Consider the following 16872-nt stretch of genomic DNA (forward strand, 5'->3'; position numbering starts at 1 on the left):
TGATGGCTACATACCCACATTAAAGCAACACTTGGCTATTATCAGCCTGAGGCCCGCTAAAGAGAAGTGATGAGAGGGCCGGATGAACGCATGGTGTAAAGGACAGCAAAACCTTACAGCAAGGTGGCATTTGCAAGCCCTAATAATTAGGAATCACTAGAAGCAGGGAGGTCCCAATTACAGCTGTGTGGCTCAGGGAACATGCTACATTTTCTTCCAAATTTCAAGAAAACAGAAAAAAAGACTAACAATCTACGAAAAGCCCATGAATGCATTCTCATTGGAAACGATGCAAACCAACATTGAATTTCCCTCCTTACTTCCTTAACCCTGCCCCACCGAACCCCAATACCACAATAATACAAGGTATTTGATAATTGGCGTCAGCGCTGTACGGTGTCAACCTGGCATTTGCTTTCATACATTTCTAGTGAAGCACACCCTCTATAAACATTACCACATCATTTAAAATGTCAAAGCTTGTACCCAATCGTCATCTGACTCATCTATTTTAAGATAAACTATCAAAGGGAGGAAGTTAAAAATTTAACTAGTAAATCTACCCATTAAAAAAAAGTATTTATATTGTATAACAATAATCTATTGTCTCAAGAAGTCCTCATTAGGACAAAAGAAAGAACAAAGTCCACAGTCACCTAGGCCAGTGCCAGGTCTCTGGAGGTGACAACAAAGAGCATACTAATGGTTTGCTCTCCATCATGTCCAAAAGGCCAACAGTTATTGTGTCACCTTAAGTAGCAATAACTTCCTTTCCTCAACCCGAGCTCTCTCACTGATTTAACCAAAATCAACTACAGTTAACTGGAGGCTTGCTTTGCGAGGAAGACCTTTTTCTGGAAAGAGATGGTACTGCCTCCCAATTATTGCATTTGTTGTTAAATTATCTTATCTTTTCTACCGGTGATAAATGTATATGACGCAGAATTCTAGTATTACAAGGGTATTTACCAAATTTCCTTCCAGCCCTTGGCCACCTGGTTTCCCTTCCTAGAGGCACAGTTAACATATTTGTTTAAGCACATAGGAGAGAGGATACTCATTTTCTTGAGTATCCTCCCATGTGCTTAAGCAAATATGTGGGTCAAATCACTTTTTTTTCCTGGATTATTTTAATTTTTTCTTCCATTTTTATTGAGATATAACTGACATACAGCACTGTATAAGTTTAAGGTGTACAGCATAATGATTTGACTGACACACATCAAATGCTGACCACAATAAGTTTAGTGAACATCCACCATCTCATATAGATCCAGTAAATAGGGAAAAAAAAATTTTTCCTCATGATGAGAACTCTTAGAGTTTACTCTCTTAACAGCTTTTCTATACAACGTACAGCAGTGTCAATTACAGTTATACACCCCTAGGACTTCTTTACCTTACATCTGGAGGCTTGTACCTTCTGACCACCTCCATCCAAATACCCCTTCCCCCACCACTGCCTCTGGTAATCACAAATCTGATCTCTTTTTTAATGAGTTTGTTTTTTCCTGTTGCTTCCTTGCCATTAGAGTCAGGATATACACTTTTGACAAGAACACCACAAAAATTATGTTGCGCCCTTATCAGTGCATCATATCAGGGTACGCTTGATATCTGTCCCAGTACTGGTGAGATTAACTTTGATCACTTGGCTTAGGTAGTTTTTGCCTTGTAAAGTTAGTATTTTTCCCCTTTGTAATTAATTAGTATTTTGTCGGGAGATACTGTAAACTATATAAATATCCTCTTCCTCAATAAACTGTCACCCACTAATTTTTTTTTTAACTAATTAATTTATTTATTTTTGGTTGCGTAGGGTCTTTGTTGCTGTGAGAGGGCTTTCTCTAGTCGCAGAGACCGGGGGCTACTCTTCGTTGCAGTACGCGGGCTTCTCATTGCGGTGGCTTCTCTTGTGTGTTGCAGAGCATGGGCTCTAGGCACGTGGGCTTCAGCAGTTGCGGCGCACAGGCTTAGTTGCTCTGCGGCATGTGGGATCTTCCTGGACCAGGGCTTGAACCCGTGTCTCCTGCATTGGTGGGTGGATTCCCAACCACTGTGCCACCAGGGAAGTCCATCACCCACTAATTTTAGCATCCTTCAATGATTTTCCAACCCATTATTCTTTCTATGATTTACTAATTAATGTTTAATTAATGAACTAATGTTTGTTATTTTAAGGAAGAATCTTCTCTTTTTCTCCACTTATTCAAATACTTGTTTATATCAGTGTGAACTCAGATTATTTTACTCAGTGGGTTATAATCCAAAGCTATCATTATTTATTTTGACTCATATTGTTCCAGGTTTGGCTAGTAAGAGTCCCTTAAAGCTGACCTCTGTGTCCTCCTGATATGTGTCCATCATTTTGAATACTTCCTTACTTCTAGAACTACAAGATGTTCCAAGATGCACTTTCCCTGCTCCAGCCCTGGAATAGGTCTTTTCTCCCCAAGAAGCTCTGATTCCTCTTAATAGAGAGTGGTATTTAGAAACCAAGATCTGGAAACTATGTTTGCTCACTGCTACTGTTGCGACAGCTAAAAGAACTAAGAAAGAAGGTATAAACAGAAATCTCAGCAGGCAGAACTAAGAAATTAGATATAAATAGAAAGCTGTATCTATCAATATGTAGAAATGAAGATAAAGATATTAAAAACCATGAGTTCATATTGATAACTCTAATTCAATCTAACAGCACCGAATACATTCCAGCCCTCCCTCTTCTTACATTTATAACTCTCTTCCCCCACAGTAAAAAATCTGGCTCACATTACACTCAATATATTTCTGTTCAAGTCTAGAGCACGGAAACGGTTTCAGAATCACTAACCCACACCCCTGCAAAAAGCGGTGCTACTAACTAGAGCTCAGGGTGCAGTTTTACTCCTTTTGATCTTGCCAGGCTTGGTTTTATTCTTTGTTAGTGCGAATCTACTTCAGTTTTAAATTTAGTTTTCGGGCATGCCCTTTATTTCAGATGTGGTCCTGATGCCTAAGGCCTGGCCTCCCTGGTGTCTCGGCTGAGGTGCTGGGCAAGATCTCCCCTTTGTCTGAGCTACAGCTGGAGCGCTCTAGCCCGGCATGGTCACTGGGCTCCCCATTCCTCTTCCAGCCCAGCAGGAAGGGGTCTCCGCTAGACCTCACACTCTCTCAACTTGCACCTCAGCCGGAACTGCAGCAGGCCCCACAGACATCTGAGGCCACGTACCCCACGCGGCAGCAGCTTCTCAGGAACCCTGCCACACGCATTCAGCCCGGACACAGCCGGAACGAAGACCTCTGCTCTGCTTTGGTCTACCTCTGCTGTGCAGCAGGAAGGCCGCCCCCGGGGAGAAAGCCAAGTAGGGAGGAGCTCACCTTCCTTGCAAGAAGGTGTTTCCTTCTTGCAAGGATCACCGGTTTACATTCCCTGTTTGCTCAATGCCCGAAAACAGTTGCCTCATATATTCTGTCTCGTTTTACAGTTGTTTTCAGCTGGAGGGCAAGTTTGGTTACCAGTTACTATCGTGTCTGGAGGCAGAAGTTGGCCTTAGTCTTTTTAATAGCTGCATAGTATTCTATGGTGTAGCTATACCTTAATTTATTTAACCTGTCTACCCTGTTTAGGTTGTTTACAAATGATGCTGCAATGTACATGTGTCGTTTCTGACATATGCAAAATAACACTGTGATAAATGCCCAAAAGAATTATGGATGGGTCAAAGAGTACATATTTTAGAATTTACTAAAAAGGTCCATGTTCATGATATAGTATCTTTCACAACTTTATAAATTTGGATTATATTCCTCTTAGGCCTTTTCATTCCATAATCAAGAGAGTCCTAATAACTCAATCACCTCCGTATAGAAATTCTTGAATTTTTCAATTACTTCGGAAGCCCCTCAATATATTTCCTACCCTCATTATGTTCTGCTTTAAAACCCACTACCAGAATGAAACTCAGCTCTCTAGTTTGAGGGCACCATGATTTTGTACTTTCTGTTGCATTTCCAGGTTCATGCTGGTCTTTGGTTCACAACAGAAACACTGGACCACCTTCTTCAGGAAAATATAAACAAGGAAATCTTCTAAGGAAATCTAATAGAAGGAGTTCACTATAAATATTTTTAAGACAAGAAAAATAAAATGTAACCCCCAGGCATACACATCCATAAACCCAGACAGAAGGGAGGTGGCTGCGCAATAAAAAAACAATATTCTAACCGTAACTAGATAGAGTTTAATAGCCTGTCTAATACTTTCAGAATAGTTTGTACAACCCAAGCACTATGTAATAGTATAATCAAGGGATGGCACTGACTTCAAATTCCTGTCTGAATGAGGGAATAATTTTCCTGCTAGCTGACACTAAGTAGTTAGCTTGCTGGTGTAAGCAGAGTCTCAAAGGAGCTGTGACTGCTTTAAGAATAATCTTTAGTCATGACAATGTAGAGAAATTTAACGTATTCAAATTCTGAATCTCGATGAGGGGTGACAATCTTAACGACACAAACCCTTCTCGAGTTGTCACTGTGGGCCAAGTACTTTTAAGAACTTGGTAAACATCCTTTTACATAATCCTCACAATGAGGTAGGTGACTATCATTATCCCTTTTTTACAGACGAGGAAATGAGGCTTGGTGAGGTGAAGTAACTTGCCCAGAGTCACGCAGATGGCAAGGAGGAGAGCTCCGTGTTTAACCGGGTCTATCAGACTCCACAGCCTGGGCATTTCACCAAGAACCCAGTGCTTGGAGAAGCTCTGGGGATTAACTGATTATCCCCATTGGAATTACTTGGGGACCTTGTTAAAAACGTGTATTTCTAGTACGTTACATTCTCTGGGGTGAGACCCAGGAATCTGAACTTTTGATCACTTTCGCCGTCAATTCTGATACACGTGGAAATCTGAGAAATACTGCCCTCTGCTACTGCTGCTCAGTGCATACCCGAGCTCACTTTAGTGCTTGGGAGCAATTTTTAAAACTATAACAGTAGGAGGAACTCAAGTAAATCTGCTACACACGTTGCCATCAAGAACCAGAATAGAAAAAGAATTTCTGGCAAACTTTAATTATAGTTTCACTGTGAGGAAAATAACTTAAAAATTCACAATTTCATTCTGCCTCTATTCAGAAAGAAAAAGGAGATATAAACTTGTCCTATACTGTCATTTACTCTACAAACATCCCACAGATTAAATAGGGAATGACTCAATGACAGGGTAACCTCGCACACAAAAAGAGGAAAAGGTGACATCAATGTTAAAATATATCATTTTAAGTGGAAACTTCTAAAGTGCAGCTCAGACTGTCCACGTCACATGAAAATGCTCTTAAACTCTTCTAACATTTGTATAAACTTCAGTGTGGCCCTCTGGGAAACTGCCCTAATGGAAAAGAGTGTGGCTCCAGAGGCCGACTGGAAGTCAGGCTCAGCCAGGCTCTGCTGCTTACCAGCGATACCGCCTCAGCAAAGTTACTCAACTTCCAGTTTCTGTCTGCCTAAAGAGGGATGGTATTTCACAGGTGGTCATTTTTTCCCATCCTCCCCTCTGTGACCACCTTCCAACTCATCCTGTGAAACCCAAGAGCCCACCACCTTCCAAGAGGCTATTGAGTATAAATCCACTATGCTTCATGCTCTGTTTCCTCCAGTCATGACCAGGAATGTAAGCCTTCAGCCTCTCTGGTCATCAATTACCCTGCACTCTCTCCCATAATGCTCCAGATAGCCCCTGAGCTGACCCTGGTACCCATGCCTGCTCTCCTTCCCCAAAGCTACCACGGGCCAGAGAAACACCCACTACATGACCCCTCTTGTAGACACATTCTCCCCTCTGAAAGCCCCTCCTCCTACTAACCTACGTACACTTGGACAGCAAGTTCCCTGCAACCCTTTCAAGCAACAATCATTTTCTCTTTCACACTTCATCTACCTCAGGTCACAGTCTTTCTCTCCGTTCTAACTCCTGGTATTATTAGTTCATTCAACAGATATCTCACCCTTACCACATGGAAGCCATGGTGGGCGGGGCAGGGAGAGTCCTAAGTAACGATACAGGCAAAAATATCTGAATAGGGAGCTTAATTTTTTTTTTAATTTAAGTTTGTGTGAAGCTTTATTTCACTTAAGTAACTTCTTTGGGTTTCAGTAGACGCATTGTTTTCATGAACATTTCAATAAACGCAAAATCAAACATACTGGCAGGTCACGAACTTGTCTGAAAATTGCAGGCGAGCTCTTGACTCGGGCAGCATTTTCAAGTGCTAAAATCTATAGTGCATCTCAGACACAGGATCTTAATGGAAGAAAATATCATCTTTCTCCAAAGCCATGTGAACAGTACACCTATCACCGTTCTCCCAGCAAAATCTGCTTTAGCCGTGATAACATCCAAAGCAAAGACCAACGATTATCTTGCCGGCACTTTTCCACGTGCCTCTTTGTGCCCAGCTACTTGATTTGTAAAACAGGGAGCCCTGGTATAGGCTTAAATTTAAGCAGAGAAGAGGGAAACAAGTCAATTAGCAGGCAAACATATCACTTTAAATTGTGCTAAGAGACATGAAAGATAAAGCAGGATGTCACATGAGAATTTTTCATGGGCACAGAATACTTTATTCAGATGGAGGAATCAGTGGCATTTTAAGTGGAGGCGTGAAGCACAGGGAGCCAGCCAACCAGAGTGAGGTGGTGAAGGATATTTCAGACTAAAGGGACAACCAGGCCTCTCCAAAGACCTTTTCTTCCATGCTTCCTCAGCAGCCCATTCCACGGTCAAACCCTGGATCTTGTCGCCAGCAGAACCAACACTTCCCTGACTGCTACATGAAACCCACTACCCTTTGACAACATGCTTTTCTTATAGCTTCTTTTCTGGATGAGCTTCTAACTCATCCAGAACTCCAATCCACTGACCTATGTTCTCCACGGAGGCCCTCTTTCACTATCTTCATTTCACTATCTGATTTAGAATCCTCACTTCTCTCCTTATGCAAATTATAAAGCCCTTCTTACACATATATTCAATCCTTTGACTTTTCCTCCTTCCTTTAAATTCCCCTGGCAAAATCCCAGTCACTCTGCCTTTTCTGAGACTGTATCTGTGCCAGTGAGAATGGCCAGACACGCTCCCAGGAAGACTGGAAATACTATAAATTCATGATCGCTAATTGCACACGGATCTTCCACACTGCCCAGTGGTGCTCAATTCTATAATAGTTCCTTTCCCCACTCTTTCTAATGACTATTTAATATCTTCTTCTCTCTCTTCTACATTTTTACTACACGCTATCTACACCTTGGCTTTCATAATACCTTACTATAATGGGTTTCCCTCCTATTTTTCCAACTATTCCTTCTTTGATTCTTTTGTCATTTCCTCTTCTGATCCAAAGGTTGGGGAGCCTTAGGACTCAGAAGGGGACCACTTGCCCTCACGGTTCTATGTTTTCCCAGGTGACCTCATCTATTCCCATGACTTTCAGTACCATTTGTATGCTAGTAACCCCCAAATTTCTCTCTTTCCCAGGCTATCACCTATTTTGAAGACCACCATCCTAGTCTGAACCGCCATCATCTCCTGCTGATATTAGTATAATAGCTCCTAATTGACTTCTCTACTCACAGTGGTTCAATCTCCACGTAGTAACCAGAGTGATCTTTCTGAGGTATAAATCAGATTGTATCATTCCCTCATTTAAAATCCTTCAACAAATCTCCATGACTCTCAGCACAAAAGCCTAAAGCATGCCCTCTTAGTTTCCTGTGGCTGCCATAACAAATTACCAAAAACTTGGAGGCTTAAAGCAACAGAAATTTATTCTCTCACAGTTCTGGAGGCCAGAAGTCCAAAATCAAGGTGTTGGCAGGATCACACTCCCTCTAAAGGCTCTAGAGATTTCATTCCTTGCCTTTTCCAGCTTCTGGTGCCTCCATGAGCTCCTTGGCCAGTGGCTCTATCATTCCAATCTCTGCCTCTGACTTCATGTGGCCTTCTCATCTTATCTCCTCTGTATGTCTCATTTTAGGGTCCACCCAGATAGTTCAGGAGGATCTCTGCTCAAGATCCTTGATTACATCTGCAGAGACCTTTTCTTTCAAATAAAGTCACATTTACAAGTTCCAGGGATTAGGACACGGACATATCATTTGGAGGGTCGCCGTTTAACCCACTATAGCCTCCAAAGACAACTCAAGCTGCCTCCGCCTCCCCCTGCAATCTCACCTCCCGAAGCTCTCTTTCTTCCTTTGTTTACAGGCTCTACCCATCCTGGCCTTCTTTTATCTCCTTGATCAAGGACAAGCTCTTTCCCACCCTTGATGTTTGCTTATTCTATTCTGTCTCTAGTCTTTGCCTAGCTAGCTCCTCCTTCAGGTCTTGAGTTAAATCTAACTTCCACGGAGAAGTGTTCTTTGACCCCATAAACTTAAGTACGTCACCCCAGTTTTCATCCCTCAAAGAACCCTGTTCCTTTTCTTCACAGCATTTGATTGTTTTCCAGTTTCAAGTTGTATCTGCACATGATTTGTATGTTTACTTGTTAATATCTGTCTCTATCACTGGACTGTGAATTCTTCATACCATCATAAGAAGCACACCTGTTTTGTACATCTCTGTATGTACACCCAAGCATTGGACAGCACCTGACACATAGCAGAATTAACTTAAAAAAAAAAAAAAAGAGTACTAAGTAAATAGAGTACCTCCTATTCCTTTTATGAAGAGGATTAGATAAGTGTAAATAAATGGGTTAGAATGATCAGACAGCTGAGGACACTGCTGGCCTGCAGTAGACATCCCTCCCCAGCCAGCCTGGGATATGATCAAGTTGGGCACAAAAGGAAAAGCAGTATCCGACTACTAGCAAGTTAGACGGAGTTCTCTAGTCTTCAGTTCTGCCACGGACAATTATATACTCTGGGAACTCGTTTCACCTTTTATAATAATCTCTACCTCCTGTTCAAAAGGATTGAGTTTTTGAAATTTTAAGAGAAAACTCCAATACAAACTGGTTTCCACCTGCACCCTCATACGAAGCTGGGAGATTCACATATTTATCTAACTTCCTTAATTCTGAATTACAGCATGACTCAAGTATCAACAATAAATACTGCTGGCCTGTTTTAAAGTCTAGTATGCACAGAGGGACAGAGAAAAGAGCAATCTTTTCTGAGACACATGAAATTCTCCAGCCTCTTTTTCTACCCTGAAGTTTCTTTTTTTAATTGAGATACAATTCACATACCACAAATTCACCCTTTTAAAGTGTACAATTCAGTATTTTGCCCAAAGTTGTACAACCATTGTCACTATCTAATTCCAGAACATTCTCATCACCACCACCACAGCCTCCAAAAAAACCCAACCTCATTAGCAATCATTCTCTATTCCTGCCTCCCCCAGGCCCTGGCAGCCACTAATATTGTCTCTACGGATTTTCCACGTTTTTCTAACGTTCATGAAACTGAAACACAGAGAGATGAAATGATTTGCATAGGGTTGCAGTCACTTAGAAACGTACTAGCAAGATGATATTACTCATTATTAGGAAGATCATAACATATATTTATAGTAACGTTTTAAACTGTACATAAAATAAAAAAGATCAGTGAAAATATGTTTAGCTTGACTACACATATCCTAAATGTGGCTATAAGACATCTGATATATAAAGCGGAGTCCTTAGGCTGGTGATGCTCAGACAGTGTTTCAGGCCAGGGAGAGGCAGGGGTGGAGGGTGTTTGGCAGGAATCACTAAAAGAGGAACAGAGATGCTACTGGTGGACAGGAATTGCACTTAGGGACAGGGTGATGCAGAGAGAAGGTTGAGGGAAATGCGAAGCCATGCAGTTTACAGGACAGACATATTTCTTTTCGGCCCAGGGTTCTGAAATTTGTGCTAAGGTGCCCACGTATCCACTTGCCTCCTTTTATAGTGCCCCCAATTTGTCCCAGAGATCTCTGATCATTTCCAGTTTGTTTATGAGTAGTTAATGCATGAGTAGTGTTAACACCACTTCAGAATACTTGCTGGTTAATGACACTTTGCAAAATAATACATGAAATTCAACTTTTTAAAATGTTCTACTGCCTGCATTGTCAAATAAGTAAAATAATTACAAGCTAACTTACTTCTATTACCATCAATAAATGTGTACACAGGAAGAGTGACCCCAGAGACTAAAATCATCAGAATCCATTTGCAAAAAGAATTAGGCACACTTTTTATTTTATATGTCTTAATCAATATTGCAAATACCATTAACAAAAGGAAAAAAGGATGGAAACCGCTCATCACACACACAAAAATTCATCGTTCAAAAGAGGTTAACCTGAACCTCAACGTTCCTTGTGCTCATTTTAAAACATTATTAAAATATCAATAGAAAAGGACAAACAAGTCAAAACTAAGTATTTTATTAATTAAAATTGAGACCCTAAACCAACTAAAATTACACAACTGAAAAATAACCTCCTATCATCAACCTAGAAAAGTTAGATTTGCCAACATATAATGAATACCCAGGAGCCTACTACTGGGTGCATAGACAAATTTTCTTTTACAAACAAGTTATTTTGAGTTATAGAGATCCTGTAGATGACCAGATTATCATTTTTTTAAATGGCTGCTAAAAATGACTATTTAGTCAACCTATTCATAGAACTGAACACTAAATAACATAGTGACCATTTAAAGTTGAAACTTCGTGTCTACCAAATTTCTTATAAAACTGCTTTTAAGCATGTAAATTAACTTAAAAGATCAGCTCTTAATTATCTACCGCAAAAGAGAGCTTTGGTACCAATAAATTAGAAGTAGGCAATCAACATATACTTTGTAGTTTTACAGTGTATTTTAGGAATTAAATTGGAAATGCCTATATATGAAAATTGGGTCTCATTCTCTTGTTACCTACATTACTGTGAGGAATGAACAGCCCACTGATTCCAAATTACTGATATAAATAAAACACTAGCCTAAAATTTCTTCCAAAAAGATGAATAGGTCACACCCTGCAACTTAGGCAAAAGGTAAATAAAGAATTAAGCGCTTTACTTTTCAATGCTCCCTTTTTCTTTCGATGGGAGCAGCAAGATTCTAGAATAAAAGTAATTCCAGTAAGTACATTTAGAATATGTCAATCTTAGTGTCCCATTTGACAGGGCGCTAAGAAGAACAACAAAAATAAATAAAAAGAGAAAGGGTGACTTTAAAGACGAAAAGGCAAACCGAGCAAGGGGGGAGGGTGGGTTTAGGAGCATATCTGCTGCCAATTAACCAAGTCAGAGCAGATTACAAACCCTCCTAAACTGTACCCAGGGCCATGCACACTGCACATGGAATCCGGACAATTCTTTGCTACATAACTTACAGAAAGTTATTAACACATTTTTATTTTAAGAAACAAAAGAGAATCAAAATATTCAAAACACATAGCAATTTTACTTTTTGAAATGGTTATCCTACAAACTTTTCTTAAATTTAGATTTTGCAAAGTTCCTACTCTCCAAGTCATCAAGTAGACACCGAAAACAACTTCCGAGTACTGTGGACTGATGCTTTATGGAGCGTGCATTTTTCACAAATCTAGACCACAATGAACTAATTAAAATTTAATTCTGAATTCAGCCTGTGATTGAATTCTGGATACAACATTGGAATAAAACCAGTAAAAATCATTTTTTTAAGTATGTCTACTTCTTGCATAATTTAGTTTGGAAAATATTAATATTCTTAACCCAAAAGATTACTTTTAGAGTTTGAAAGATTAAAGATAAAAAACAAAAATTGGTTCAGCAATTGTCAAAATAAAATGAATACAAACACTGACCACAACTTTCCATTCAATCCAAAATAAACCACTTCAGTTGAGCTCAGCTCACTTTATTTTTAAAACCATTTCTTTTTTCCAGCTTCATAACTGGACTGAACGTTGCTCAACAACATTACCTACGTTAGCAGGGAGGAAATCAAGGTGTTGTAAAGATTGCACAGTGACTGAATGTACAAGCATAACATTTCAGAGCTGGAGGGATCTTCAAGACCTGCTCCAGCACCCACATTTTACAGAGGAGAAACTGAGGCCCAAACTAAGTCAATCAAACGACTTGACCAAAGTCACAATCATCGGCTGAGCCATTCATTCATTCATTCAGTCAGTCATTCACCCACACTACTGACAGCTGCCTGAGCACCAGGCTCAGGGTTAGCTGCAGAAAACAACCTGGAAGGCAGCATCCACCATTGCCAAGGCTATCTTTTCCCCTTGTTTTCTTAAAATTGATCCTTAAAAGTCCTAATCAGCAAGAACTCTGTAGGAGAGTTCCACAGCCTTTGTAGATGTGGGCCCACTTTCAGTTTCACACATTTCAGTAAATGCAGCTGTCCTCTATTGTGTTAAGTGATTAAGCATTTACTTTAAGTGATTAAGCATTAACAAAGAGAAGCACAGTATTTTGAATGAGTCCCTCTCCAATACATTCATAACTTAAGGAAGTGCAATCAGAAAATGCCCTACACACACAAACAAGTTCACAGAGAGGACAGCTTACAAAATCAGAGTGATGTGAGGTATCAATATAGATCAGTTAAGTCCAATAGCTCAAGTTTGCAGTGTGGAATGTAAATATCTCTCATTTCATTCAGATATGGGTATATTTTTCTGAGATGTCTGTATGTTAAAAAAGACCTCTAAACTCACATTCAAATTCACATCTAATGACACATATGTCTAAACCAGGTCTTTCTCCTTAAGATTAACTTTCCTTGACTTCTATTTGAGTAAAGGAAAATTAGAATTAAAAAAATAAACAAAACCTAAAATTTAATGTGCTGGCTAAAGGAAATTCAAATTCTATGTACAATAAAAATAGCAATAGCTCAAACTGCACATTTCTGAGTTGTTTTTTTGTTTTTGTTTTTGTTTTTTTTTGATGGGATGTGCAGTGAACTTACCCATCAACATAAATCATCCCTCGTTTTGCATAGACTTTTACGTTCTTTAACATTAAGTCTGGCACTTAAATGTTTTGTGTATCTCAAGTCAAATTCTTTAAGAAGAGACCATATTGACAAAACTCTTAAATAAAACAACCCATAAGTAAGGCACTTTGAAATATTCAACAGCAGCTCTCTGTGTACCCAGTTTCAGTGTTTTTACCAAAATGATCCACAGCTTTTACAGAGCTCTCGCAGATGACCATTGGGTGAATGCTGATAAACTTAATCTTCACTGAGGCTCTCTGAAGGCTCTTTGACTTTCCTCAAGCTATTGTCAGCTCAGGACCAAAGTGCTGTTATGCTCTTCTATTTCTCAAACTTCCAGATTTGATTTTTATCTAGAGCATCACAAGTTCTCATTTGAACATCAGGTCGGCCCTCAGGTGTCCGGTAAGCACTAAGACACAGTCCTGAGTGGGGATGAAAAATGGTTCCATCTTCTTTAAAATACCAAATAATGTTTGCTGGAACAGGAAACCCATCTCTGGGACAATTTTGCATTCCCACGTGACTTTTTTGCTCAGGAACCTCTGCACATAACTCTGTCACTGAATTAAACCTTATTTCTTTGTTTGAAGTATATTCAAAGAATTGATTGCCTCCTTGACCGTGGCATCCAAACAGTGAAAGGTTAGCACCTGTGGGGTTGTTGTCAGGAGAATTATAATCTAAACATTCGGAAGAGATCCCAATACTGCGAATAGCTCCGTGCCAGCCTGGCCTATCCTCTGGAACATGTAAATTAGAAAACACATTTTTCAAATACCAGTCAAAACTCTTGCACCTCAGCCGTTCTCGTAGTAATTTTCTTTCAGAAATATCGCCATAAGCTTCTTTCCTTGCTGGAGGGTTTCGATTGTAGAAATGCTCTTTGTACCCGTCCATCCACACTTCCGCTGCCCGAGCAGTATTCTGCAGGAAATTGGGCCGAGCATATGGCGCCCGCTTGGGGAATACGTGGCCCACATGAGAACAGGGGTGGATCTCCAGTTTACCTCCACACTGCCACACCCTAAAAGACAGCTCCAGATTTTCACCTCCCCACACTTCCATCCCAGTGTCATAAGTTCCAAGGTACTGAAAATATTTTTTGCTGACAGCAAACAGTCCTCCAGCCATGGTGGGTGATCTGATTGGGTCAATTCTCGATTTCCTCCTCTCCCTTTCATGTTTGGGGACAGAATGCCACTGGAACGTTAGACGCCAGTCAAACCCACCAATCATGGGCTCCCCAGTCTGCATATAGAATTCAAAAGTATTCCAATCAATGGTGTCTATAACAGGACAAACAATTGCTGTTTCATCTTTAGCAATCCTTTCCAAAAGTGGCTCCAGCCAACCAGTATTACACTCACAGTGACAGTCCAGGAAAGTGAGGACATCCCCAGTGGCAAAAGTGGCCCCAATCAGACGGGCCCTAACCAGCCCCTCCCGCTTATTTGTTCTAATCAAGCGAACTCTATCGAGATTGCTGATATAAGTTTCAAGTTGTGTCTTCAAATAAACTCTGTCGCTCAAGTCATCGACTAAGATGATCTCCTTCAGAAGGACTGCAGGAGAAGTTTCTAAAACACTGTGGATGGTGCGGAGCAAAGTCGACCAGGCTTCGTTATAGAAAGCAATGATAACAGAAGTGGTGGGAAGTCTCCTATAGTTAAATTTCTTGGATTTACACTCATACATTCTTTTATCCTCTACGTGGCGGTGCAGGGAAATCCTGTCACTGAGGTAAATATTAATGGCATATCTCTCAACGAGTTCTTCTTGCTGCTTCACTTCACCCTCCTTGAGCTGGAGTATGCTGGCTTTCCCCCACTCCCCAAGTGCATGGGAATCTGCAGGGGGCTTCTCATAAAGCGGTCGAGACAAATCCACTGCTTCCTTCCCGGAGTCTGAGAGCTGTCTTGGGCCCCGCTCCCTGGTAAGGCCGGCTCCTGGGGAGGCATGCAAAGTGGAGACGGAGAGTTCCACCAGGAGATAGGCCACTGTTAAAAGCGCCAGCAGCAGGCAGCTTTTGCCTGCCCACGTCCACCTCACGGCCATCCGGATCCTCATGGCTGGGGCGCGGACGCGGCCACCAGAGCCACCACGCAGGGGAAGGGCTGCGGGACCCGACGCTGGAATTCCGGGCTCAGGTAGAAGCGAACTTCCCAGCAGGTCCCTCCTTTCATGAAGGCGCTCGGCTCCTTTCCAGCCGCGGGGGCCCCCCGGGGGTCACCTAAGACCACCCCGTGCTCGGCCTCCGGAACAGCCCCAACGCCTCTCTCCCCCACTTCCTCCTGCTGGTCTCACAACTTTTCACAAACTCTCCAGCCAACACCCCTCCCTCCCGGGGCCGAGGACAAACTCCGCCCCTTCCCACTTACTCCTCCTGGTGGTTAGTTCGCGAAAGTCGTCGGCCAGGCCCAGGCCTATAGGCGACTCTGCGGGGCCGGGTTGACCAAGGTGGCCCCGGCTCGGGCCCACTCTGGCTCCGAATGCATCTCGGCCGCTTTCAACACCACCTCCACCCATAGGTCCTCAGTGGTTCTCGCGGGGGCCCGGCGTGGACAGGAGGCAAGGGTTCCGACCGGTTGAGCGTCTCATCACAAAAAGAAAAAAAGAAAACTTACCAAGTTGTTTGCCGTCGGGACTAAAGTCCACGGAGGTGATCGCCGCTTTGTGGCCCTTAAAATAACGCTGCAGAACGGGGTCCTCCTGGGAAGGAAAGTTGTCAAGTTTTGAAAGCAGATGCTGACCTCGAATTTGGGGGGTCGGGGATCAACGCTGTCCCCTCCTCCGGGGGCCGGCCCGGGAACGGCCGCATCGAAGGTGGGTGTGCAGAGCAGGAGCGCCCCGCGCGAGCACACGCGGCCACCGCTACAGGGGGACGCCGAACGCCAACTTCCCCAGCAGAGCCGGCCGAATCCTCCACTCGCGCTTCCCAGAACCGAGCGCACGCGAGGGACCACCTGGGCCGCTCCATTGAAATGCACGTTCCGGGCCCCGCCCACTGGCACGCAGTCACAGGTGCGAGGCGGGGCCCCGGCTTCGGTACTTTTCAAAAACCTCCCAGGTGATTCTGACAAAGGCGCTCCACGGAAACGCTCAGAGAATTCTGGGGTCCATGGCGCTGCCGGGGCTGTCGGAGCTCCGGGACTCGGGGAGGAGTGCCCGGGAGCTCGGCCAGGGCTCTGCGCTCCCGGTGTCCCAGTGGCTGAGGACGAGTCACCGGCGCCCCGGGGCGAGGGGCGAGGAGCTAGCGGCTCGGGACCCAGCTGAGGACGTCTGCCTCCATCTCCCGCCAGGTGCGGGCGCGGCCCCGACCTGGCTCCCCAGCCGGCGGGACCGGCTCCAGGGAGGCGCACCCCAGCCCGTCCTTACCGGGGCGGAGGCCATGGGGGGAGCGGTTGGCTCCTGGCTTCTGCCCGTGTGGGGAATCGGGGGAAGGGAGGGGGCGAGGTAGGAAGGGGGACCGTGCGGCGCCCGGAACCGTCTGCCCGGAGCGGCAGCGCCTCGCGGTCACTACAACAACGGCCCACTCAAACCCCGCGCTCCAGGCATGGCCAGCCGAGCCCCGAGGCTCCGCCCGCGCCGTAGAGAGCCTGGCCTCCGCCACCTGGCAAGCGGGAAGCCCCGGGGTCAGGTGCCGGCATACATCAAAGCCAACGTTTACTAACACCTACGCTCCCCACGACTTGACACAAGTAGGAGGGTAGTAACCGGGATAGAAAAGAGACTGATGGGTGGGAGAGGGTAATGAGCCTGTGATCGATGCAATCAGAGTTCTATTACACGTTAAAGAGACAGCCCGCGAGAATTTCAAGCTGGTCCCAGACAGCTTATGACGCACAAGAGAGTTTGATGCGAAATGGGGCTTGCTATTTATTAATATACCCAAAG

At 43.2% G+C, this 16872-nt stretch overlaps 2 protein-coding genes across 4 annotated transcripts in view; both read right to left on the reverse strand.

Moving 5' to 3' along the window:
- Positions 1-16634, reverse strand: part of POC1B (POC1 centriolar protein B) — a 109499-nt gene extending 92865 nt beyond the window's left edge. For 2 of the 3 annotated variants that reach the window (XM_082636016.1, XM_082636015.1), the window contains exons 1-2: positions 16354-16447; positions 15603-15687 (exon numbers count right to left, since the gene is read on the reverse strand). In XM_082636016.1, coding sequence (XP_082492142.1) covers positions 15603-15687; positions 16354-16368 — 100 coding nt within the window. In that variant the 5' untranslated portion in view covers positions 16369-16447. Of the gene's footprint in view, positions 1-15602; positions 15688-16353 lie in introns of all 3 variants that reach the window. The other variant, XM_082636017.1, reaches the window with a different exon arrangement.
- On the reverse strand, positions 11333-15294 carry LOC309812328 (polypeptide N-acetylgalactosaminyltransferase 4). Its single transcript, XM_082636014.1, has one exon. It carries the CDS (start codon positions 15043-15045, stop codon positions 13297-13299), a length of 1749 nt encoding a protein of 582 aa, XP_082492140.1. The 5' UTR covers positions 15046-15294; the 3' UTR covers positions 11333-13296.
- Positions 16635-16872: the final 238 nt, after the last annotated feature.

Source organism: Mesoplodon mirus (assembly GCF_964341445.2).
Source record: "Mesoplodon mirus genome assembly, chromosome: 11".
Lineage (NCBI taxonomy): Eukaryota > Metazoa > Chordata > Mammalia > Artiodactyla > Ziphiidae > Mesoplodon > Mesoplodon mirus.

Coding starts and splice junctions, on each gene's coding strand:
- LOC309812328 (XM_082636014.1), bottom strand. CDS start 15,045: ATGAGGATCCGGATGGCCGTGAGGTGGACGTGGGCAGGCAAAAGCTGC.